This window comes from Lithobates pipiens, unplaced genomic scaffold (genome assembly GCF_037356315.1).
Source record: "Lithobates pipiens isolate NorthernLeopardFrog02 unplaced genomic scaffold, aLitPip1_a1.2 Scaffold_55, whole genome shotgun sequence".
In the NCBI taxonomy this organism is placed as follows: domain Eukaryota; kingdom Metazoa; phylum Chordata; class Amphibia; order Anura; family Ranidae; genus Lithobates; species Lithobates pipiens.
Window position 1 is genome coordinate 680756 of NW_027507877.1, and position 22808 is coordinate 703563.

The 22808-nt window shown below is 47.9% G+C and overlaps 1 protein-coding gene across 1 annotated transcript in view; it reads left to right on the top strand.

Moving 5' to 3' along the window:
• LOC143957706 (hydroperoxide isomerase ALOXE3-like) overlaps positions 1-22808 on the top strand; it is a 261902-nt gene that overhangs the window by 143243 nt on the left and 95851 nt on the right. Inside the window, exons 6-7 of the mRNA XM_077467399.1 lie at positions 8454-8557; positions 15228-15400. Of these exons, the coding sequence (XP_077323525.1) occupies positions 8454-8557; positions 15228-15400 (277 nt within the window). The remainder of the gene's footprint in view (positions 1-8453; positions 8558-15227; positions 15401-22808) is intronic.

Below are 22808 nucleotides of genomic sequence, written 5' to 3' on the forward strand. Positions count from 1 at the left end.
CAGCCCTATTCTCTGACCTCTCGAATGACCTGCCTAAGCATCTCAGGTCCCTCATTTCTTTTATTTTGTTGGCAGCTAAAATTGCCATAGCACGAGCGTGGAAAACCCCTCAGATAAACCTGGCGCTAGTTAAAAACAAAATTTCCTGGATCATGATCAATGAAAAACTAACTAGTATTCTCAGAGACCAACAGAACCGAATTGAAAAGATATGGAACCCCTGGGTTAGATATTTTCAGTTGCCATGAGGGGGGGGGGGGGGGGGTTAGTAGTCTGGAGCATGGAGATCGTCTATACACTCTCTTTTCTCCCTTTTTGTCTTCCCCTCTTTCCCTCTTTTCTCCTGACTTATTTTCTCCCTTTTTACCTTTCATCTCTTTTCTTCTTTCACCCCCCTTTCTGTTTCCTTTTTTTTCCTTTTACACAAAGGGCTATTTTGTTCCCATGGTTGGGTTCCCATTAATGTGATAGTGGGCTCCACGGATTATCCAAACCAGCATACATTAACCATTAAAGATCTGCTACGATTCCAGGCTGGATAACCGGATTCTACCTCGCGACGGTTTCTCTATAGTGTGATGTACAGGTCATTGATAGTGTTGTCAGATATATAATGAACATTCTTGGAGAGAGAAGGTTGGTTATTCAGTACATATGGTTTCTTTCGCACTAATTTGAGATCCACAACTGTAACATGATTGTGAACGAAATGGGTATCACAGTGAACCCTGTTATTGATAAAACTTAATTTCAATAAAAATCATTGAAAGAGAAAAAAAAAAGGGGAAAAAGGGAAAGCCAATGGGAGAAGAGAGATGGGGGGGGAAGGTGGAGGGGCAAATTAAGGGAGAGAATGGAGGGGAAAGTACGAACCCCTTTTAATTTTAAGTGTACAATTCATAATGTCTTCATAGTGTCATAGAAATTTGGCTGTATGCTATCAACACAGCCCCATCTACTGCTGTGCTTCCAATAAGCACCCATTTCCGTCTTAATGTTATAATGCTTTAGGCTTACCTTTTCCAACCCATTCATCCCAATGAACAGACTCAACCATCCTTACGTTCTCAGCTCCATGCTTATGCCCCCTCCTGGGGGCTCAACATCGCCTTTTATTATCTCCTAAAGAATGACAAACAGGAAGTCCTGCCCCAACAGGCAGGCACTTCCTTAGTACAGAAAATGACATCACAGGAAATGACATACATTAAAGGGGAGGGCATTCACAAGAGGAAATGCACACACCCTCTTTTAGTCAGTACGGAGCACAGACCATAGTGCTTTCAAAGTAAACAGTATGGGGTGAGCTCATTATGATTCTTAAAAGCTTGAGACAATCTGCGGGGACATTGCTACTGGTGTTGTTAACATACGGTACTAGTATATTAACAAGGCAGATACCAATGTCCTCTTATTAAAGCAGATATGTATCCAAAAATTATAACGTAGCCACACAGAGATAAAATAATATGTCTATCTCGTTATGTAGACTTCGCTTCTCTAATGCCCATATTCATTTGAAGGCAAGAAGCCCAGCGCATTGCGCTTGGTACCTACAAACTAACAAACATCCACAGAGAACACCTCTCAAATCCCATGAGAAGGTTTTCATACTGACTTTTTACCACTGGTCTCGATTTAACCCAAGTACGCTCTGCTAGAGCGCTCCTCGATCAAACCGGACACAGGTAGACAGATGACAATCTATAAAACACACATCCTAGAATAAAATGTTATACAATCAAATTTTCCACAACAATAGTAATTAACAATAGTTAACATATTTTACAAAACAGTTTTTTTGGAGTGCACGTGTGTCAAAAAAATATGGTTAGTATACCATCTGGTGCTCTTCTCTGAGGAATTTTAGGGCCATAACCAGGCAATCTTTTTGCCCAAGACAAGGTTTCATCTGAACTTTCCTGGTGTCTAAGCCTCGGTATGGCTGTTACCTGGCATGTCTGGTTTATTGGCTGTAGTCTATGGTCTGTTAGTTCTGACCCTTCAAATAAAAGATCTGCAGGGAGAGGCTGGACGCTGTGTAGTATTTATTAGGTAGATACTTCTGTGTACCAGCATTATCCATCCATGACCGGTATTAATAATCATTGTCACTTCCGGTTCCGGCGCCGCATGGAGTAGCGGTCCTCCTCACAGCTCCCGCAAACCGCCCGCCACATCGGCCTAAAAAATCTGTGTTTTTCCGCCCCGATCGCTACAGCAGCCTCCCCCACGACCCCGGCCACGAGATGGACCGGTTTGTTGAAAAAACCGGGCCGCGATCGTACGCGGCCGCCGCTGCGCGGCCGGCCCCGCCGCAAATCGAGGCCCCGGCTTCGGCCTACGTGGATCCGGCATGTGCGGCCCAGCCTGAGGAGATGGCACCAGCGATGGAGGTAGGAGAAAGGCCCAATCTTCAGCCCACTATCAGAGACACACTACCACCACAGCTCCAGGCCCCCCCTCCTCCATCCAGCCCTGACACTTCTACCTTTATTCAGCAACCTCTCATGCCTTCACTGACACCGGACCACCACACGGAACTTCTGGCACAGGCCGTGGCTGCTCTCCTCTCCCCTATGATAGCTGCATCAGTGGAGAAGGCTGTCAGCTCAAGCATGCAGAAGATCCAAGCCCAGCTGGGGGAACATGCTTCCAGGCTGAATGAAGCAGAGCATCGCATATCCACCATTGAAGAGGAACTTTACCAGACGCAATCTCTGGAACATGCTCAGGACAGAACGAACAAATTCATTCTGGAAAAACTCGACGACCTCGAGAACAGGTCCAGGAGGAGCAACCTGCGTTTTGTAGGTTTGCCTGAATCGCTTCATCAATCTGCCTTAATGGAACTTTGCGCTCGTCGCATTCCTGAAGCTCTGGGTCTGGGAGGCCCATACACCGTGGAACGTGCACACCGCGTGGGTGCCTTCAACTCGGAACGCAAATCACCACGCCCGATCATAGCCAAGTATCTTAATTACTGGGACAAAGCCGCCATACTGCAACAATACCGGCAATCCAGATCCCTGCAGATAGACGGAGTCCGCATCCTGATTTTTGCCGACTATTCGGTGGACGTCTCCAAAAGACGCAAAGCCTTTCAGCATGTTTGTGCAGAACTTCACCAGCGGCAAATCAAGTTCACACTGGCATTCCCGGCTACCCTCCGGATCAAAACGCCCTCTGGTGAACAACTGTCCTTTCAAGACCCGGATGAGGCATCCTCCTACTTGAAATCATCACGCTCAAGCTCCCACCACAGCCCCACGCCCAAGGCCCCACCAATCAACCGAGCCCTGGATCAGAGAAGCCCGCGAAAAGACTCTCCCAAGCGCTTCAGGGCTTCGGGTCCAACTCAACACGGCCTGACCGCGCGGTGAGGGGCGAAGCCTGGCCCCGATGTTTCCACACACAAGTGCATCCTTCTTTAAGGCACTGTTTAGCCTTCCTCCATACCTGGGTTAGGTGCTCTGACTTTGGACTCTCCCTCCTGGACAGTCCACACCTCTCAGGTAATATCCGTTACTACTTGATCGGATGTGCGACTCTGTTTGCCTACATACCGATTTGACTTTTTTCTTTCTTCTTTTTGCCTGTTGCACTATTTCGTTATGTTTTATTTTATTTATACTCTTTATCATCCTTCAATGGTTCATAGCTATACAGGTATATTGCTTAACGTAGTATGCTATGTTTAATGACTTGTGTTGATGGTATCTTTTTGTGTATGCAGCTATGCCCTCTTCCCCCTGGGTTTCTTTGTGCAGACCTGCTTCCACGCACTGTTATCTCGCATGCCCAGCTGCTATCTTATACCCCATCTCCGAGGGGCGGGAGTCCCTGACATGATACTGGGCTGGTTATGGGAACTGGTCTCCACAGTGATCCCCATGCGGAAAAAAGCGAAGTTGGTTAGCTATAATGTTCACTTCTGCTTACCCTATCTTTGGTTACTGCTTCAGTTCTACCCCACCCCCTCTACTCCTCCCCCTCTACTCCCTAAGTTTACTAATAGTACACACTTCCCCCCTCCTAGGGCCATACACACATGCTCCAGTGTAGACGACCACTACCCTCTGCGCTCCACTTCCTGTTTCCCAATGATTTTACTATTTGCTCACCATACCCCAGTCCTAATCCCAATATGCTGCGAATAATTTTGTGGAATGTGAAGGGCCTTCGTTCTCCCTCTAAGCGAATGAAGGTTCTTCGACATCTCAAACGGCTCAAAGCAGATATAGCTTTGCTTCAGGAGACACACCTTTCTTCACCCGACTTTGTTCGGATGAAGAAACTCTGGGTGGGAGCGGTGGCTGGCTCAGAAGCTTTAGGCCATAAAGCGGGAGTCCTTATCCTTGTACACAAGCATCTCCCATGTACCATATTGTCAACGGACACGGATACTCAGGGCAGATTGCTCTCTATCCAAGTCTGCATAGGGACGAAAGAAATAGTGATATCCAACATTTACGCCCCTAATAGTACCACGAAACAGTTCTTCAACACCCTGACCACTTGGCTCCTGCGCTACCCATCACTACCCCAAGTCGTTGGGGGAGACTTTAACACCGTGTTCCACCCACTTGATGACAAATCACCGAAACGACGACTCGACTCTTCACTGACTCCTACCAATCTCACCTTGCTAGCGGACACAATGGAATCCCTTCGTCTCCATGACATATGGCGCTTACACCACCCGACTGATAGGGAGTTCTCATTTTACTCACATCCACACAATGTATTCACCAGGATTGATTACATATTTAGCTCACATGACCTACTCCCATTAATCCCGGACGCAGAGATACATGATATTGCTATCTCCGATCATGCCCCTATTTCTGTGTCTCTAGAGACTCCTGATATCCATCCAAATCCCAAACTCTGGCGTTTCCCCGCTTTCCTCCAACACAACGCGGACTTCCACACCTATATCACAAAAGAATGGCAACTGTACACACAAACGAACGCGGATCATACGGATAATCCTAATCTGCTATGGGACGCAGGGAAAGCTTTCCTTCGGGGACGCATTATCTCATACGCATCCTCCTTCAAAAAGAACGCACACCTTAATTACAACACAGCCAGTTCCAGACTTCACCAGGCTCAACGATCACTCTATACCCATGACACACCTGAGAACCGGATAGCTTGGCGAATAGCCAAGCAGTCATTTGACACTTGGGCCGACACCCTGGAATCGATTAAGAGAGCTCACTTTGATGCCACTCTTCATAAATTTGGGAACAACGCCGGCAAACTGCTAGCCCGACTATGTAAGGGTCCCTACCGCCCAACTATTATCCCAGCTATCCGGGAGCCGGATGGCTCTATAACGACGTCGCAACAGGGCATAAATTCAGCCATGCTGCGCTATTATACTTCGTTGTATGCGGCCGACCCCATCGACGAGTGCACGGCACGCAAATTCATAGACAAAGTGACTCTGACCCAAATATCCCCCTCGCAACTAGACTCCCTTAATGCCCCCATATCTCTCGCGGAAAAACCCAACACGATCCGGACTTTAGCATCCTCAAAAGCCCCTGGCCCAGATGGACTAACGGGCGAATTTTATAAATCCCTGAACTCGCTCCTAGCACCCACGCTTGAAAAGGTTTACCAACACATATGGATGGGTGGCCCCTATCTACCTACGGGCAATCAGGCAATAGTAAAACTTCTGGAAAAAAAGGGGAAGGATCCTTTAGAACCAGGCTCTTATAGGCCCATCTCGCTTCTAAATCTTGATGTCAAGATTTTATCCAAAATAATAGCCACAAGGCTAGCTGACGTCATCCCTTTTCTGATTCACCCTGCCCAGTCAGGCTTTGTGAAGGGCAGAACGGCCACGATCAACATCAGAAAAGTGATGATGGCACTAGAGCACGCTAGATGTAAACCGAACGGGGATTTTGCCATTATTACTCTTGATGCAGAAAAGGCTTTTGACAATGTTAGTATCGAATGGCTATCTCTGGTTCTGAACAAAATGGGTTTCAACGGTCCTTTTCTACAGCTCATAAAATCTATGTATACCTCCCCGGCAGCCAGATTGGTTGCAGCTGGCTTGCTCTCGAATGAATTTCGCCTACATAAGGGCACGAGGCAAGGCTGCCCCTTATCCCCTCTGCTCTTTAATTTGGCCCTGGAACCACTTTCTAGGTACTTGTTAACAGTAGCCCCAATTCATGGCATTAAGATAGGGGAGCAACTTTTGAAGACGTCACTCTTTGCTGATGACGTCCTCATATTTTCCGCAAATCCTTCCGCAGATATGCCCACGATAAAGAACACATTTGATCTATTCAGGAAATGTTCCGGTTTACGCATTAACTATTCTAAGAGCGAGATATTGCCCCTCGGTCCCCTTCCACCTCCGGCCTGGACTCAAAATTCCATCTTCTCGATAGCAAAGTCACATATCACTTACCTGGGTATCAAGATAGGGAAACTCCCTTCCTCCCTCTATCATCTGAACTACCCCCCCCTCTTTGCCAAGATCATTTTGGAACTGGAAAACTGGATGGATCTGCCACTCTCGCTCCTGGGAAGATGCCACTTGGTAAAAATGGTCAGTTTTGCATGCCTACTATACCCTCTACAAACGATACCTTTACTTATCAGACATAAAGACATCCAAATTTTGAACTCTGCAATATCAAAATTTCTTTTGCGAAACAAAAGACCGCGCATCGCTTTTTCGAAACTACATCTTCCCAGGACCGAGGGCGGTATTAGTCTTCCTAATCTTAGACTGTATAATTTAGCTTGTCTTTTGCGGGTAAGTCTAGATTGGATTGCCCAAAAGTCCCAATGCTCTAACTTTCGTCTGGAGACAGCAATGGTCCATCCCTACTTCCTTACTGCCCTTCTTCACTGCAAGTGGAAATCTATACCAACTCCGCACCAACACAACCTCTTGCTAAAAGACACTGCCATAGCCTGGAGGGAAGTGAGGAAAAGCCTCCGTCTGTCCCCTTTCATCTCCAAATTCCTCCCGATCCAAGGGAACCCAAATTTCACTCCGGGTCTGGAACGACAGCCTTATGATGAATGGCGCCAAAAGGGACTCGTTACTTTCTTCTCCCTGTGTGATCCGGAATCTGGTCGGGTAGCATGATTCAGGTCCTTAGCCACAAGATTCTCTCTCCCGGATGCCTCGGCCTTCCATTATGGCCAGTGCGTTAGCTTCCTTCAGAAAACGAGCAGGAACGAATCCACAAGGTTCGCGCCTTCGTTCCTTGAAACTCTCATACAAAACGACACCTGCAAAATTTCTGATATATACAAACCTTTACTTTTGAAAACTACTCCCTCTTTAGCCTCGTCCTCTGTGTCAAATTGGGCAAAAGACTTTCCAGAAGAAGACATAGTAGACAAAATCTTGCAAGGCCTCAATTCAGTATACAATCTGGTTCCTAACGAATTGTGGAGGGAAACACAGCTGAAGATCACACACCGCGCCCATATTCCTTTTCTTCCTACTTCTAAACTTTCCTCAGCCTCAACCTTGCCCTCAATGTGCCCATTGTGCCAGCAAACCAAGCCTTCTCTTGTACACCGATACTGGACTTGCACCTATATTGCTAACTTCTGGGACCAGGTTCTGGCTTATATATTCCGGATTACGTTGTTGAAGCTCCCCAAGAACCCACTCCTCCTCATCTTTGGACACTGGGACCCCACACTACTCCCCTGGTCCACCGCTCCCAGCCCTCCGGGGAAAGATTGGTCCTTGATCTGCCTCCTGTTAGCAAGAAGGGCCATACTGGCCAACTGGACCTCTACAGCCAAGCCTTCCATCTCCCAGGACGAAAGAGACCTACTACAGCTCCTTTTTTGGGACAAGATCAATACCAACCTGGACCAACAGAAGGCTTCCAAACGCTTCCACGACAGATGGGACCTCTTTATTAGGGCGCAGCTCTCTCCGCACGACCGAACTCACCTTGACGAACTCTCCTTTGTCTACAAAGATCCTTGTCGAACATGACCCTTTCTACTACTGGATGTTTTCCCTCCAAATGGAGTATTGGATTTAGGCCCCCCCCCACCCCCCCCTTTTTTCCTCCCCCACCCTTCTCCCATCCTTCCATCTGTTATATACTGCATTTGTTGTTAGCCATATGAGGTTAGTTTAGAGCCTTATGGTCATTAGATCCATCCAGCTACAGCCTCCTCATATTTTTCCAGTCATACTTGGGAGGGGATCAGTGTCCGCTCTCGATTAAGTTCCTTTTATCCTTTTCCTTCTCTTTTATGTTTTTTCTTTGAGATGATGCGAGACTCGTCTTGTTGTCCTTTTTTGCCTTATATACTGTACTTTATGAAAAAATGTATACCTATACCTGCTGATGATATTATGTACTGTTCTAACTCTTTCAATAAAATTTTATTCAAAAAAAAAAAAAATAATCATTGTCTATTTTCTCTTCTCTTAGTGGCTTAGAAGTAAAGCTGAATGGATATACCTCCAACACTGATTCATGGCATAACCTGGAAGACATTAAATTGGTGTCCTCCCTACGAAAATCAGGATATTCAGGTGTGTAAAATTTTGCTTCTGAATCTCTGGTATACTCTTCGAAAGTAAACTCAGTAATTCAAAAAAAAAGGGCGATGGTTCAACACAACATAGCGAACACCCAACAAGAAAGGCACCACATCCTAAAAAATATTGCATGAGTGAAAGAGAAAACAAGGACAGAGGGATTTTCGCGGTGCAACAGTAAATTTAATTATAACATGCTAGTTAGACAAAGGAGAAAATTTAAAATATATCAAATATTTATTGAAATCAAGGTTAAAATTCATTAACATATATACAGCATGTAAAAACTTCGGTGGTCGCAAGTAATGTAATACAGCGGTATTTGTATTAGACACACATTATCCCGACATGTTTCGCAAAGATATTTGCTTCCTCAGGGGATGTGTGAATGTTCCAATATACAAAGTTCTAAGTTGAAAGAAAACAACATAATTAGACAAGTAAAGTACAAATGGAAAAATGCACAGATTCGAGAGCACCACAAAGAAAGGCGATCCCCACTAACAAAACAAAAAAAAGACCGCAGAGGGCAAAAAATATCGGTGGGGGCAAATCTGAGAATCGTAGCAAAGCTAGTAGAGCAGGGGGCGGAGCCCCGCATTGTCTTGGTAATCTTAAATAACCTGGGATAAGATCCCAACTCACTCTGTTGGAGCCCCATGAAGATAGCAGTAACCTGGGAAGGGGAGAGGGAGGGGGGGAAGGGGAGTAGACAAATTGGGGGAGTACACTGGAGTGGGGAGGATCAAAGCAGTCTTTCCAGGAAAAAAAAAAAGGGGGGGGGTCCCTTCTGGGGGAAGGCCAGTCCAGAGGGTCCTGACAAGGACCGGAGGGGTGCTGAGAAGTCCGTCACCTCCTCCTAGGATCCAACTGGAACAGAGGGGTTGGGGTCAAGTTCCCAAGGGTCAAAAAGTCCAAAGAATCACTTCGGAGGTACAGAATCATGGTGCCTCTTCATTTTCTGCTTCACCCACAGTGGGGTCAAGGGGCTGTTCGGAGGGGGCCTCTTGGATGTGCTTGGGCAGTTCTCCGATTGGTGGGTAGAAAGATCCTGAGAGATGAGCCCAAGATGCAGGAGAAGACGTTCCCCATTCTGGAAGTTGGTGAAGCTGTAGGTTTTTTCCTTAAACTGGAACTGCAGGCGAAAGGGAAAAGCCCATCTGTATTTGATCAGGTTTTGATTGAGAATATCCAGGAGGGGTCTGAGGGATCTTGTGGGTGGGAGAGATATCCACGAAAGATTTGGATTTTGTTGCCATGTATGGCCAGATTGTCCCGGTTTTGAGATCTTTTCATAATTTTCTCCTTTATCCCATAGTAGTGGTGCTTAACTAAGATACCCCGGGGGAGCCTATCCTGGCGGGGGGATTGCAAGGCCCTGTGGTCCGGAATATCGGGGAATATCAGGGATGATATCCTTAATATAGGACTTGACTGTGCTTTGAATGTCTGTGGTGGACTCGGGCACGCCTCTGATGTGGAAATTATAGTGTCTACTTCTATTTTCCAAATCTTCAAGCTGCTCCTGCATGGACTGTATGCACTTAGAGTTCTGGTTAGTATGTGCAGCCGAATCATCCACAACCTGTTCTACTATGTCCATTCTAGCCCCCAGACTTTGCAAATCTGCCTTGATGGAAGTTGTTATCTGCATAGCATTTTGTGCCAGACCTGTTGCTAACATCTCTGAGAATCTGTTCAATAGTTGGGCCAGGTCAGGAGAATGGTGAGGCAGGGGGGAAGCCTGCATGGCGTCAGCCAAGCTATTAGGAGTGTTGACCAGAGGGGAGTGAGAGAAGCCTGCCAGCGATCTATTCAGCAGAGATCTGGTGGAGGCTGGGGATGCCAGGAGCTCCTGGTGTGTACTCACATCAGCAGAGATAGGCTGGAGGGGGGGGGGGGGTGGCGGAGGGTCGGCAATGTTGTCCTGTATGTCGGTGTCACCGCATGGGAGAGGAACGGCCGCCATCTTAGGAGGTTCAGAGGTGGTTAAGCCGAAATGTAGCTGACGGCTGACAACCGTTTTCGGCTGGCCTCTTGTCATATGGGCCTGTGCCCTGTACTGACCGGTGTTCGGGGGTGGTAAAGCCAAAGGTTCCCGCTGGTTGGAAGGTGTTATTTCTAGAGCTGAAGGGCCGGAATGGTGCGGAGCTCCCGTTCAGTGTGGCGAACCGGAAGTACCGCGCATGCGCACAAACATTCCGTTTTTTTTAATGACGTGGATATTTTCTCAATATAGAACTTCTATGTTAACAATTCAGGTAATTTATCTTATCTATATATATGGCTCAAATGCCTAATGATTGCCAATGGCGATATTTCTAACGTTAAATCTCTGTATAGTTCATCTTGAATAGCTCTCCTGTGGCCCACTCAGTTGGATACATTGGTGCTCAATTCAAAACCCTGTCCTAAGATTATTCATCGGCTTGGGCCAAATTATGTGGCGCAAGTGGCGCAATTGGCGTTTGTAGGTAAGATCATATATGAACCTACGCCCTAAAAATGGTAAAAATGTTTAAGCTTACTATAAACACATGATAATGATATATTGTCTATACTTTTGCTATACTCAATATCTTGGTTATCATTGAAATGTGCTATCTCAGTACACTATTGTTGATAGCAATACATGTATGATATACTCTCAATCTGTATTTTCTTATTTGTTTTTAGTTTATCCACTAAGTGTACCTTTAACTCCTGAGGAAGCTCGGAGGAGCGAAACATGTCGAGTGGTATACTCTGAAGTGATAAATGATACACAATTTTGTTGTGTTCTATCTGAAAACATTGATGTGGATAATTAATTTTATCTTTTATTTATTTGTGAATAATTTTGTAATTTTGTTATCGAAATAAAAAAAAAAAAGTGTGCTTTTTTTATGACGTATATTTTTGTCATTATCTATTTACCACATATAGCACCTTAAAAGTCCCGGGGTTCTTGCTTAACCCCTTTCCCCCCCCGTCTTCGTATTTGTTTACTTACTTAGGGATGTGGTGCTAAGTCTGTCTGTGTCCACCCCGTTTGTTGTATAAGTATAATGGCGGTTTTCTTCCAACTCTCTGGTATGTGCTTTACTTAGGCCTTCCATAATGGATGTATACTTTTCTTTGTTTCTTTTGAAATCCTGCCAGCTTACACAGGATTCTTTGTGAGAAGTAGACTTTCCATGTTGTGGCACCCCCTTTCCATTTTCCATTGGACTTCTCAAGTTGGAGACACCAACATTAACAAAACGGTACATTTCTCCATGAGTATATTTGGAGACAGAAAAAAAATATATACATGAAAAGCAGTAGCTCAGAACCAGGCCTGGTTGGACGGTTTGGGTATCAGCTTTCGCGGAGCCAATCAATGGATGCACAGGGCCCCGCTGAGGAGTCTGGGGAAGGGTACTTAAGATGTTGAGGTCACGTGTCCGTAGTTCATTTCGTGAGGCCCTAGCGGTCTGTTCCTGATTCTGGAGCGGGGTATCCCCGCGACGGGTCCTGGTCACGGGAGCGTTCGTCGCCCCGCAGCATGCTTCAGTAGGCTAACCTCAATAGACCTGCCTGGTCTGGGGTAGGGATCCGTCTGTTCCCGAATCTCGGAACCGGCTGGTCCGAGGCGCAGTAACTGAGGGAGGATTCAAGGTGTCCGGGTGTACTCTCGGCTTGGAGGGGCACCGTAGCTCGTGTAGGCAACTGGGGGAGGACTCTTTGGAGGAGGGCCAACAAGCTGGAATCCTAAGAAGTGCCTGGTTTCTGAGTTGTGAAGGACATTGATGAATCCACGAATCCACACTTTTTCCAGTACTGCCAAGGAGTCAGAGAACGTTCCAGGTACTGAGGAAAAAGGTTCCTGTTCACTTTCTATTACAAGTTACTCAAGGTCAAAGATTTCACAAGTTCTGGATCAAAGTGCTGACTGCCATAATCTCTGGCTAGAGATTTGTTCAGCCTTGAAGCGCCCAGCTGCGAGTGGCTACTCTCTGGGTGGTATTAGAGACTTTCTGATATTAGCAGTTCAAGGTGCCTGAGTTTCTCCACCCTGTGCCCTCTGTTCCCATACGAGACTGTGTTTGTTGGATGTTACCCCTGCAAATAAAAACCTTTTCTAAAGGACTTTTATGGTGTCAGCGTCCAAAGTGTTGGGTAATAACTCTAGGAACCATTAGACCAGGAAGAACCAGCCAAGGGGAGGTAACCGGTAAGCTCAAAAGTCAAGGCTGCCCTATAAAGGGTTACGGCCGCTACACGTATTAAGCCGAACACGAGTGTGGGAGGCAAATCTATTGGGTGAGTGTGCTTGAACAAGGGGAGTGGAGGCACGAGCACAGCGGTGTGCTGGGAGATTATCCAATTGGATTAACCTGGGTTTGATTCTACACCATTCATTGGACTGTTTTTATTTTGAGAGATTTGAATTTCATGGACATTTATCTTATAATATTGACTCTTAGTATACGCTGGGTGATTTGTTTGATTATATTTTGTCACGCTTAATTATATATATTTCTTTATGAGCAATTGAGTAACAATAGTGGTTATACTTGTTTTGCACTGAATAATCTTTTTTCCTGTTTACACAGTAATTTGTGCTGCCTGTTTATATGTAACTATTTCTTATTAGGGATATTTAGAGAACTCACTACTTAGGTTACTGTACATTGCCTTGCGAAAGTATTCGGCCCCCTTGAACTTTTCAACCTTTTGCCACATTTCAGGCTTCAAACATAAAGATATAACATTTTTATTTTTTGTGAAGAATCCCCAACAAGCGGGACACAATTGTGAAGTGGAACGAAATCTATTGGATATTTTAAACTTTTTTAGCAAATAAAAAACTGAAAAGTGGTGCGTGCAAAATGATTCGGCCCCTTTACTTCCAGTGCAGCAAACTCACTCCAGAAGTTCAGCGAGGATCTCTGAATGATCCAATGTTGTCCTAAATGACTGATGGTGATAAATAGAATCCACCTGTGTGTAATCAAGTCTCTGTATAAATGCACCTGCTCTGTGATAGTCTCAGGGTTCTGTGTAAAGCGCAGAGAGCATCATGAAGACCAAGGAACACACCAGGCAGGTCCGTAATACTGTTGCGGAGAAGTTTAAAGCCGGATTTGGATACAAAAAGATTTCCCAAGCTTTAAACATCCCAAGGAGCACTGTGCAAGCCATCATTTTGAAATGGAAGGAGTATCAGACCACTGCAAATCTACCAAGACCTGACCGTCCCTCTAAACTTTCAGCTCAGACAAGGAGAAGACTGATCAGAGATGCAGCCAAGAGGCCCATGATCACTCTGGATGAACTGCAGAGAACTACAGCTGAGGTGGGAGAGTCTGTCCATAGGACAACAATCAGTCGTACACTGCACAAATCTGGCCTTTATGGAAGAGTGGCAAGAAGAAAGCCATTTCTCAAAGATATCCATAAAAAGTCTCGTCTAAAGTTTGCCACAAGCCACCTGGGAGACACACCAAACATGTGGAAGAAGGTGCTCTGGTCAGATGAAACCAAAATCCAACTTTTTGCCCACAATGCAAAACGATATGTTTGGCGTAAAAGCAACACAGCTCATCACCCTCAACACACCATCCCCACTGTCACACATGGTGGTGGCAGCATCATGGTTTGGGCCTGCTTTTCTTCAGCAGGGACAGGGAAGATGGTTAAAATTGAGGGGAAGATGGATGCAGCCAAATACAGGACCATTCTGGATGAAAACCTGTTGGAGTCTGCAAAAGACCTGAAACTGGGACGGAGATTTATCTTCCAACAAGACAATGATCCCAAACATACAGCAAAATCTACAAAGGAATGGTTCACAAATAAAGGTATCCAGGTGTTAGAATGGCCAAGTCAAAGTCCAGACCTGAATCCAATCGAGAATCTGTGGAAAGAGCTGAAAACTGCTGTTCACAAACGCTCTCCATCCAACCTCACTGAGCTCCAGCTGTTTTGCAAGGAAGAATGGGCAAGAATTTCAGTCTCTCGATGTGCAAAACTGATAGAGACACCCCAAGCGACTTGCAGCTGTAATCGCAGCAAAAGGTGGCGCTACAAAGTATTAACGCAAGGGGGCCCAATCATTTTGCACGCCCCACTTTTCATTTTTTTATTAGTTAAAAAAGTTTAAAAAATCCAATAGATTTCGTTCCACTTCACAATTGTGTCCCACTTGTTAGTGATTCTTCACAAAAAAAATAAAAATGTTATATCTTTATGTTTGAAGCCTGAAATGTGGCAAAAGGTTGAAAAGTTCAAGGGGGCCGAATACTTTCGCAAGGCACTGTATGTTTACAAACCTTTTCTGTGTGTTTATTAGCGCCACACACCTTATTTTATTAATAAAAATACATTAACTACCCGTTTACGATCCTCTGTAGAATGTACACTAAGCTGCACATGCGCAGCTCAGTTTAAATTCCTGCACAGTATCTGTGTGACCAGAAAATTGCATTTCTGCGCATGCACAGGAGTGATGTCAGCTTGCAACAGCCAATCAAGATGGTTGTAGACTGGCAGCCAAGGAGAAGATTCCTGCGCCAGCGAGTGGCCTCCACAGGCATCGGGCCATTAGTGAGAATTCTACTTTGAGCCACTTGTATACTTGATCACCCCCCTCTGTAGCCACTTCTTTAATATCTTAATTTTTAAAGCTCTTGCATTGCAGATATAGTGAGTGACATATGGACGGAGGATACTTTCTTTGGAAGCCAATATCTAAATGGAATTAACCCCACACTGATCAAGAAATGCGTAAAGCTTCCAAATGACTTCCAAGTTAACGACGACATGGTGGCTCCATCCCTGGGGGAATGCAGCGACCTACAGAAGGAACTCGAGGTAAAGTTATTATCTGCTGTGGAGATATGGATCTTAAATTATACAATCCAATTCCAATAAAAAGTTGGGACGTCTTGTAAAAATCTACAGAAAAAAACGGATTGCAATGATTTACCAATCTCAAAAAACCCATATTTTATTCACAATATATAATACATCAAATGTTTAAACTGAGGTCTGGCTGCAGTACATGGGGCCGGTCTGGCTGCAGTACATGGGGCCGGTCTGGCTGCAGTACATGGGGCCGGTCTGGCTGCAGTACATGGGGCCGGTCTGGCTGGAGAACATGGGGCCGGTCTGGCTGGAGAACATGGGGCCGGTCTGGCTGGAGAACATGGGGCCGGTCTGGCTGGAGAACATGGGGCCGGTCTGGCTGGAGAACATGGGGCCGGTCTGGCTGGAGAACATGGGGCCGGTCTGGCTGGAGAACATGGGGCCGGTCTGGCTGGAGAACATGGGGCCGGTCTGGCTGGAGAACATGGGGCCGGTCTGGCTGGAGAACATGGGGCCGGTCTGGCTGGAGAACATGGGGCCGGTCTGGCTGGAGAACATGGGGCCGGTCTGGCTGGAGAACATGGGGCCGGTCTGGCTGGAGAACATGGGGCCGGTCTGGCTGGAGAACATGGGGCCGGTCTGGCTGGAGAACATGGGGCCGGTCTGGCTGGAGAACATGGGGCCGGTCTGGCTGGAGAACATGGGGCCGGTCTGGCTGGAGAACATGGGGCCGGTCTGGCTGGAGAACATGGGGCCGGTCTGGCTGGAGAACATGGGGCCGGTCTGGCTGGAGAACATGGGGCCGGTCTGGCTGGAGAACATGGGGCGGGTCTGGCTGGAGAACATGGGGCGGGTCTGGCTGGAGAACATGGGGCGGGTCTGGCTGGAGAACATGGGGCGGGTCTGGCTGGAGAACATGGGGCGGGTCTGGCTGGAGAACATGGGGCGGGTCTGGCTGGAGAACATGGGGCGGGTCTGGCTGGAGTACATGGGGCGGGTCTGGCTGGAGTACATGGGGCGGGTCTGGCTGGAGAACATGGGGCGGGTCTGGCTGGAGAACATGGGGCGGGTCTGGCTGGAGAACATGGGGCGGGTCTGGCTGGAGAACATGGGGCGGGTCTGGCTGGAGAACATGGGGCGGGTCTGGCTGGAGAACATGGGGCCGGTCTGGCTGGAGAACATGGGGCGGGTCTGGCTTCATGTAATTGGCACTGGTAAGGCTGCATTTCATGGGCACTGGTAAATATTTTAGTACACCATTTGGTTCAGAATAGTTTTTACCATACAACAGAACAATATATTACAGCGCACACATGGGGAAAAAAAAAAGACATTTACCTCCTGCAAGGCTTTTTAAAACACCTGAACATTTTCAAAAAAAAAAAAACATTAAAAAACATATGGGGGTTTGGTCACACCATGTTGCTATATGGTGCTCTCATTAGTGACCACCTGTGTCATGGGTGGAGACTAGGGATTGGCTCGGGCGTGTTCACACGCTCCACGTGCGGAGCCCGCCATGAAGACAGCGCTGCGTTACTCACAAGCAGTGACACATTCCCCCGATCTCTGCAGCCGCACATCGGGACAATGTCTCACTGCCTGTGATTAGCGCAGCGCTGCGCCGACTTTCTGGCGGGCTCTGTACGAGCCCATCCCTAGTGGAGACCTCATGCTCTACCATATAGAGGAGTGTATGGCTCCCATGGTTCAGAGAAGCCGGATCTCCCAGTCTATGGATAGTGGAGGACCCACTAATCATGGGGTACTTTGTCGCAGTAAGTGGGCTTAAGCACCAAATAGCAATAGGGCGTGACCAAATCCCCATATTTTCTGATAATGTTTTTTGATAATGTCTAGGTGTTTTAAATAAGCCTTGCTGGAGGTAAATGTATTTTTTGCATGTGTGCACTGTAATATTTTGTTCTATGGTCAGGTGCGTCTTATGGAGCAAAAATATGGTAGGGTAATTGACAACGGGTCAGTAACATGATTGGATATAAAAAGAGCACCTTAGAGAGTCAGATTGTCTCAGAAGAAAAGATGGCCAGAGGTTCACCAATCTGTGAAAAGCTGCATCTAAAAACAGTCAAACAATTTCAGAATAATGTTCCTCAACTCCATCATTGGGGCAGTGGACGGTGTCTGTAGGGCAGTGGACGGTGTCGGTAGGGAAGAGGACGGTGTCGGTAGGGAAGAGGACGGTGTCGGTAGGGAAGAGGACGGTGTCGGTAGGGAAGAGGACGGTGTCGGTAGGGAAGAGGACGGTGTCGGTAGGGAAGAGGACGTCGTCAGTAGGACAGAGGACGTCGTCAGTAGGGCAGAGGACGTCGTGAGGACGTCGTCAGTAGGGCAGAGGACGTCGTCAGTAGGGCAGAGGACGTCGTCAGTAGGGCAGAGGACGTCGTCAGTAGGGCAGAGGACGTCGTCAGTAGGGCAGAGGACGTCGTCAGTAGAGGAGAGGACGGTGTCGGCAGGGCAGTGGACGGTGTCGGCAGGGCAGTGGACGGTGTCGGCAGGGCAGTGGACGGTGTCGGCAGGGCAGTGGACGGTGTCGGCAGGGCAGTGGACGGTGTCGGCAGGGCAGTGGACGGTGTCGGCAGGGCAGAGGACGGTGTCAGTAGGGCAGAGGACGGTGTCAGTAGGGCAGAGGACGGTGTCAGTCGGTAGGGCAGTGGACGGTGCCGGTAGGGCAGAGGACGGTGCCGGTAGGGCAGAGGACGGTGCCGGTAGGGCAGAGGACGGTGCCGGTAGGGCAGAGGACGGTGCCGGTAGGGCAGAGGACGGTGCCGGTAGGGCAGAGGACGGTGTCGGTAGGGAAGAGGACGGTGTCGGTAGGGAAGAGGACGGTGTCGGTAGGGAAGAGGACGTCGTCAGTAGGACAGAGGACGTCGTCAGTAGGGCAGAGGACGTCGTGAGGACGTCGTCAGTAGGGCAGAGGACGTCGTCAGTAGGGCAGAGGACGTCGTCAGTAGGGCAGAGGACGTCGTCAGTAGGGCAGAGGACGTCGTCAGTAGGGCAGAGGACGTCGTCAGTAGGGCAGAGGACGTCGTCAGTAGAGGAGAGGACGGTGTCGGCAGGGCAGTGGACGGTGTCGGCAGGGCAGTGGACGGTGTCGGCAGGGCAGTGGACGGTGTCGGCAGGGCAGTGGACGGTGTCGGCAGGGCAGTGGACGGTGTCGGCAGGGCAGTGGACGGTGTCGGCAGGGCAGAGGACGGTGTCGGCAGGGCAGAGGACGGTGTCAGTAGGGCAGAGGACGGTGTCAGTAGGGCAGAGGACGGTGTCAGTCGGTAGGGCAGTGGACGGTGCCGGTAGGGCAGAGGACGGTGCCGGTAGGGCAGAGGACGGTGCCGGTAGGGCAGAGGACGGTGCCGGTAGGGCAGAGGACGGTGCCGGTAGGGCAGAGGACGGTGCCGGTAGGGCAGAGGACGGTGTCGGCAGGGCAGTGGACGGTGTCGGCAGGGCAGTGGACGGTGTCGGCAGGGCAGTGGACGGTGTCGGCAGGGCAGAGGACGGTGTCAGTAGGGCAGAGGACGGTGTCAGTAGGGCAGAGGACGGTGTCAGTAGGGCAGAGGACGGTGTCAGTCGGTAGGGCAGTGGACGGTGCCGGTAGGGCAGAGGACGGTGCCGGTAGGGCAGAGGACGGTGCCGGTAGGGCAGAGGACGGTGTCGGTAGGGCAGAGGACGGTGTCGGTCAGTAGAGCAGTAGACGGTGCCAGTAGGGAGGTGGACTTTGTCAGCTGGGCAGAGGATAGTGTCAGTAGAGCTGAGGTTGGTGCCTGTAGAGCAGAGGACAGTGTCAGTAGTTTTTTTATTAGATTTTTTTATAATTTTTTTACAACTGTAATATTATTTTATTTTTTTTAACAATTTTATTTTTGTATACATATTTTTAACAGCCTTGTTGGGGCATGGTCCTCAACATCCCTCTCTGCAGCCTAAGCTATGTAGAATGAATGAACAGATAGAGCTCTGCACAGTCTCCCCGGTCATTCACAAACAAGCATGGTAAACACAGTTTACTATGCTTCAGTTATGAAAGAACACAGTGAGTGATCAGTACCGATTACTCACTGTGTTCATTCAGTAAAGGAAGGGGCTGAAAGGGGATAAGTATGGTGTTACCTTCCCTCTTCCTGATGTCAGACATAGGCGATAACTATGGTCTCACCCTCCTCTTCCTGATAACAAATCTAGAGGATAACTATAGTGTCATCCAGTGACAGATCTGAGGTGGGGGATGTGTAATGTCACTCATTCGTCCTCCTTTCATTTCCAGGCGGAGGTGAATTACTCGGACAGTCAGAGATTTCTATTGTCAGAGTGCAGCCACCTGCTGAATGCAGCAAAATGTATTGGAACGGATCCCCAGTATTTCAGCTGCTGCAGAAGGATTGTATCTAGTAAATGAAGCCCCCCCCGCTGCCCGGACCTGTCCAGGTCCCGGGGGTCAGTAAGGAAGGGACAAGACCTACACATGATCTGTCCACGATTGACAATCTGCTGACTCCTGCTTTACAGGCTCCTAAGAAGAAAAAAACAACAAAAAAAAACAAAACAATAAAAGAACATTCTTTTACACGCAAAAAAATGTGCAAACTGTTCTGTGGTCAGATGTATCGAAATTTGACATTCATTTTGGCAACCACATGCGCTGTGCCTAGAAGACTAAAGAGGAGAGGGACCTCGCAGCTTGTTATTCGGCACCGAGTTCAAAACCTGCATCCCTGATGGTATGGGGGGTGCATTCGTTTGTGTGGAAGGGGCAGCTTGCGCATCTGGAAAGGCACCATCAATGCTGAAGGATATATCCAGGTTTTAGAGGAGCAAATGCTTCCATCTAGATTATGTCTTCTTCAGGGAAGGCCTTGCATATTCCAGCAGGACAAAGGGAATCAGCATGATGCATCTGTGACAGCAGCATGGCATCGTAATAGAAGAGTCCGGGGTGCTTAACTGGCCTGCCTGCAGCCCAGACCTTTCACTAATCTTAAAATTAAAAAAAAATTGACAAAGAAGACCGAGGACTGTTGGCCAGTTAGAATCCTATATCAGGCAAGAATGGGACAATATTCCTCTTATCAAACTGCAGCAACTGGTCTCCTCAGTTCCCAGACAATGTTGTTGTTATAAGAAGGGGTGTTACACTGTGGTAAACATGACCCTGTCCCAGCTTTTTTAAAACATGTTGCTGCCGTCAATTTTAACCACTTCAATACAGGGCACTTAAACACCTTCCTACCCAGACCAATTTTGAGCTTTCAGCGCTGTCGCACTTTGAATGACAATTGCGCGGTCATGCTACACTGTACCCAAATGAAATTTTTATCATTCTTTTCCCACAAATAGAACTTTCTTTTGGTGGTATTTGATCACCTCTGCGGTTTTTATTTTTTGTGCTACAAATAAAAAAATACCGAAAATTTTGAAAAAAAAAATGTTTTTTTTTGTTTCAGTTTCAAAACTTTGTAAATAAGTACGTTTTCTCCTTCACGGATGGGCACTGATGGGGCTACAATGAAGTGGAACTGATGAGGTGGCATTGATGGACACTGATAGGCGACACTGGTAGGCGACACTGATAGGTGGCACAAATTGGCACTGATAGCTGGCACGGATTGGCATGGATGGGCGGCACAGATGGGCATGGATGGGCGGCACAGATGGGCATGGATGGGCGGCACAGATGGGCATGGATGGGCGGCACAGATGGGCATGGATGGGCGGCACAGATGGGCATGGATGGGCGGCACAGATGGGCATGGGTAGGCGGCACAGATGGGCATTGGTAGGCGGCACAGATGGGCATGGGTGGGCACTGATAGGCGGCACAGGTGGGCACTCATTAGCGGCACAGGTGGGCACTCATTAGCAGCACAGGTGGGCACTCATTAGCAGCACAGGTGGGCACTCATTAGCAACACAGGTGTTATACTGTACTAATGGATGCCAATCAGTGCCAAACAATAATGCATGCCAATCAGTGATTCCCATTGTGGGCACTGATTGCCATCCATTATGGGCACTGATTGGCATCCATTGTGCCTGACTGGCATCCCTGGTGGTCTAGGGAGGATTACCTCTGCTGGGCATCCCTGGTGGTCTGGTGGTGTCCCTGGTGGTCCAGTGTGGGCATCCTCGGGGGGGCTGTGCTGATAATCGATCAGCACAGACCCCCCCTGTCAGAGGAGCAGCCGATCGGCTCTCCTCTACTCGCGTCTGACAGACGCGAGTGAGGAAAAGCCGATCACCGGCTCTTCCCATTTACACTGATCAGCCGATCACTGATCACGTGGTAAAGAGTCTCCGTCGGAGACTCTTTACCGAGATCGTAGTTGCCGGGTGTCAGACTGACCCCCCGCAACAACGAGCTCATAATCCTGATCACGTCATATGACGTCCGGTTAGGATTATGAAACCACTTTGCCACCGTCTATTTGTAATAGGGCGGGCGGCAAGTGGTTAAAATTGCCTTATTTTTTTTTTTCTTAAAAAATGGTAATTTTTTTTCAGTTTAAACATTTAATATGCTTTCCATTTTCTATTGTGAATAAAATATGGGTTTATGAGATTTTATATACGCGTGATCATCTCACGGGGAGGAAGAACGGGGAGATGCCGATGTAAACAAGCATCTCTCCAGTCTGCCTAGTGACAGTGTCACTGATCTCTGTTCCCTGTGATTGGAGCAGAGATCAGCGACGTGTAACACATAGCCACGCCCCCCCCCCCCCCCCACAGTTAGAAACACTCCCCAGGACACACGTTACCCCTACACTGCCACCTAGTGGTTAACCCCTTCACTGCCAGTGTCATTTACACAGGAATCAGTGCATTTCTTTATCATACATCACGGGACACAGAGCATTTATTCGTGACTATCTGGGTTATACGCTACTTCTAGGTGATTGGATACTGGCAACCAATAGCAAGAAGGTTCCTCCCATATAACCCCTCCCATACGGGAATTACCTCATTTTTTTCGCCAGTGTCTTCAGGTGATGGTCATGAACGTTGAAACTCTTCAATTTTCTTCAATTAAGTGTTCCAATGAGGACATTATAAATCGGATTCGTTCGGATGGCACGCAGCTAAAGTAATGGTACCCAAGACGCGATGCAAGAACGAAGTTTTGCTTATTATGTGTCCTATTTGGCGCTGGACCCTTGGATAGTGGTATTCTGGTCATTAATTTGCCCAAGATAAACCCAAAAGGGTGCTTTACAGGCCCAAGGGTGTGGACCCCAAAATGGGGGACCCGGTCCTTGAAGGTCCACAGAGGCACTACCCGACATGATGGGGGAAGATTGGAGCTGTTATTTCAGGTCCTGCATCGTGGACTGGTGAGTACTCCCTCTGGGATTGCTGTGTTCCCCTCTTTTACTGTGTCCTTTTTCAAGCTGTTACAGAATGT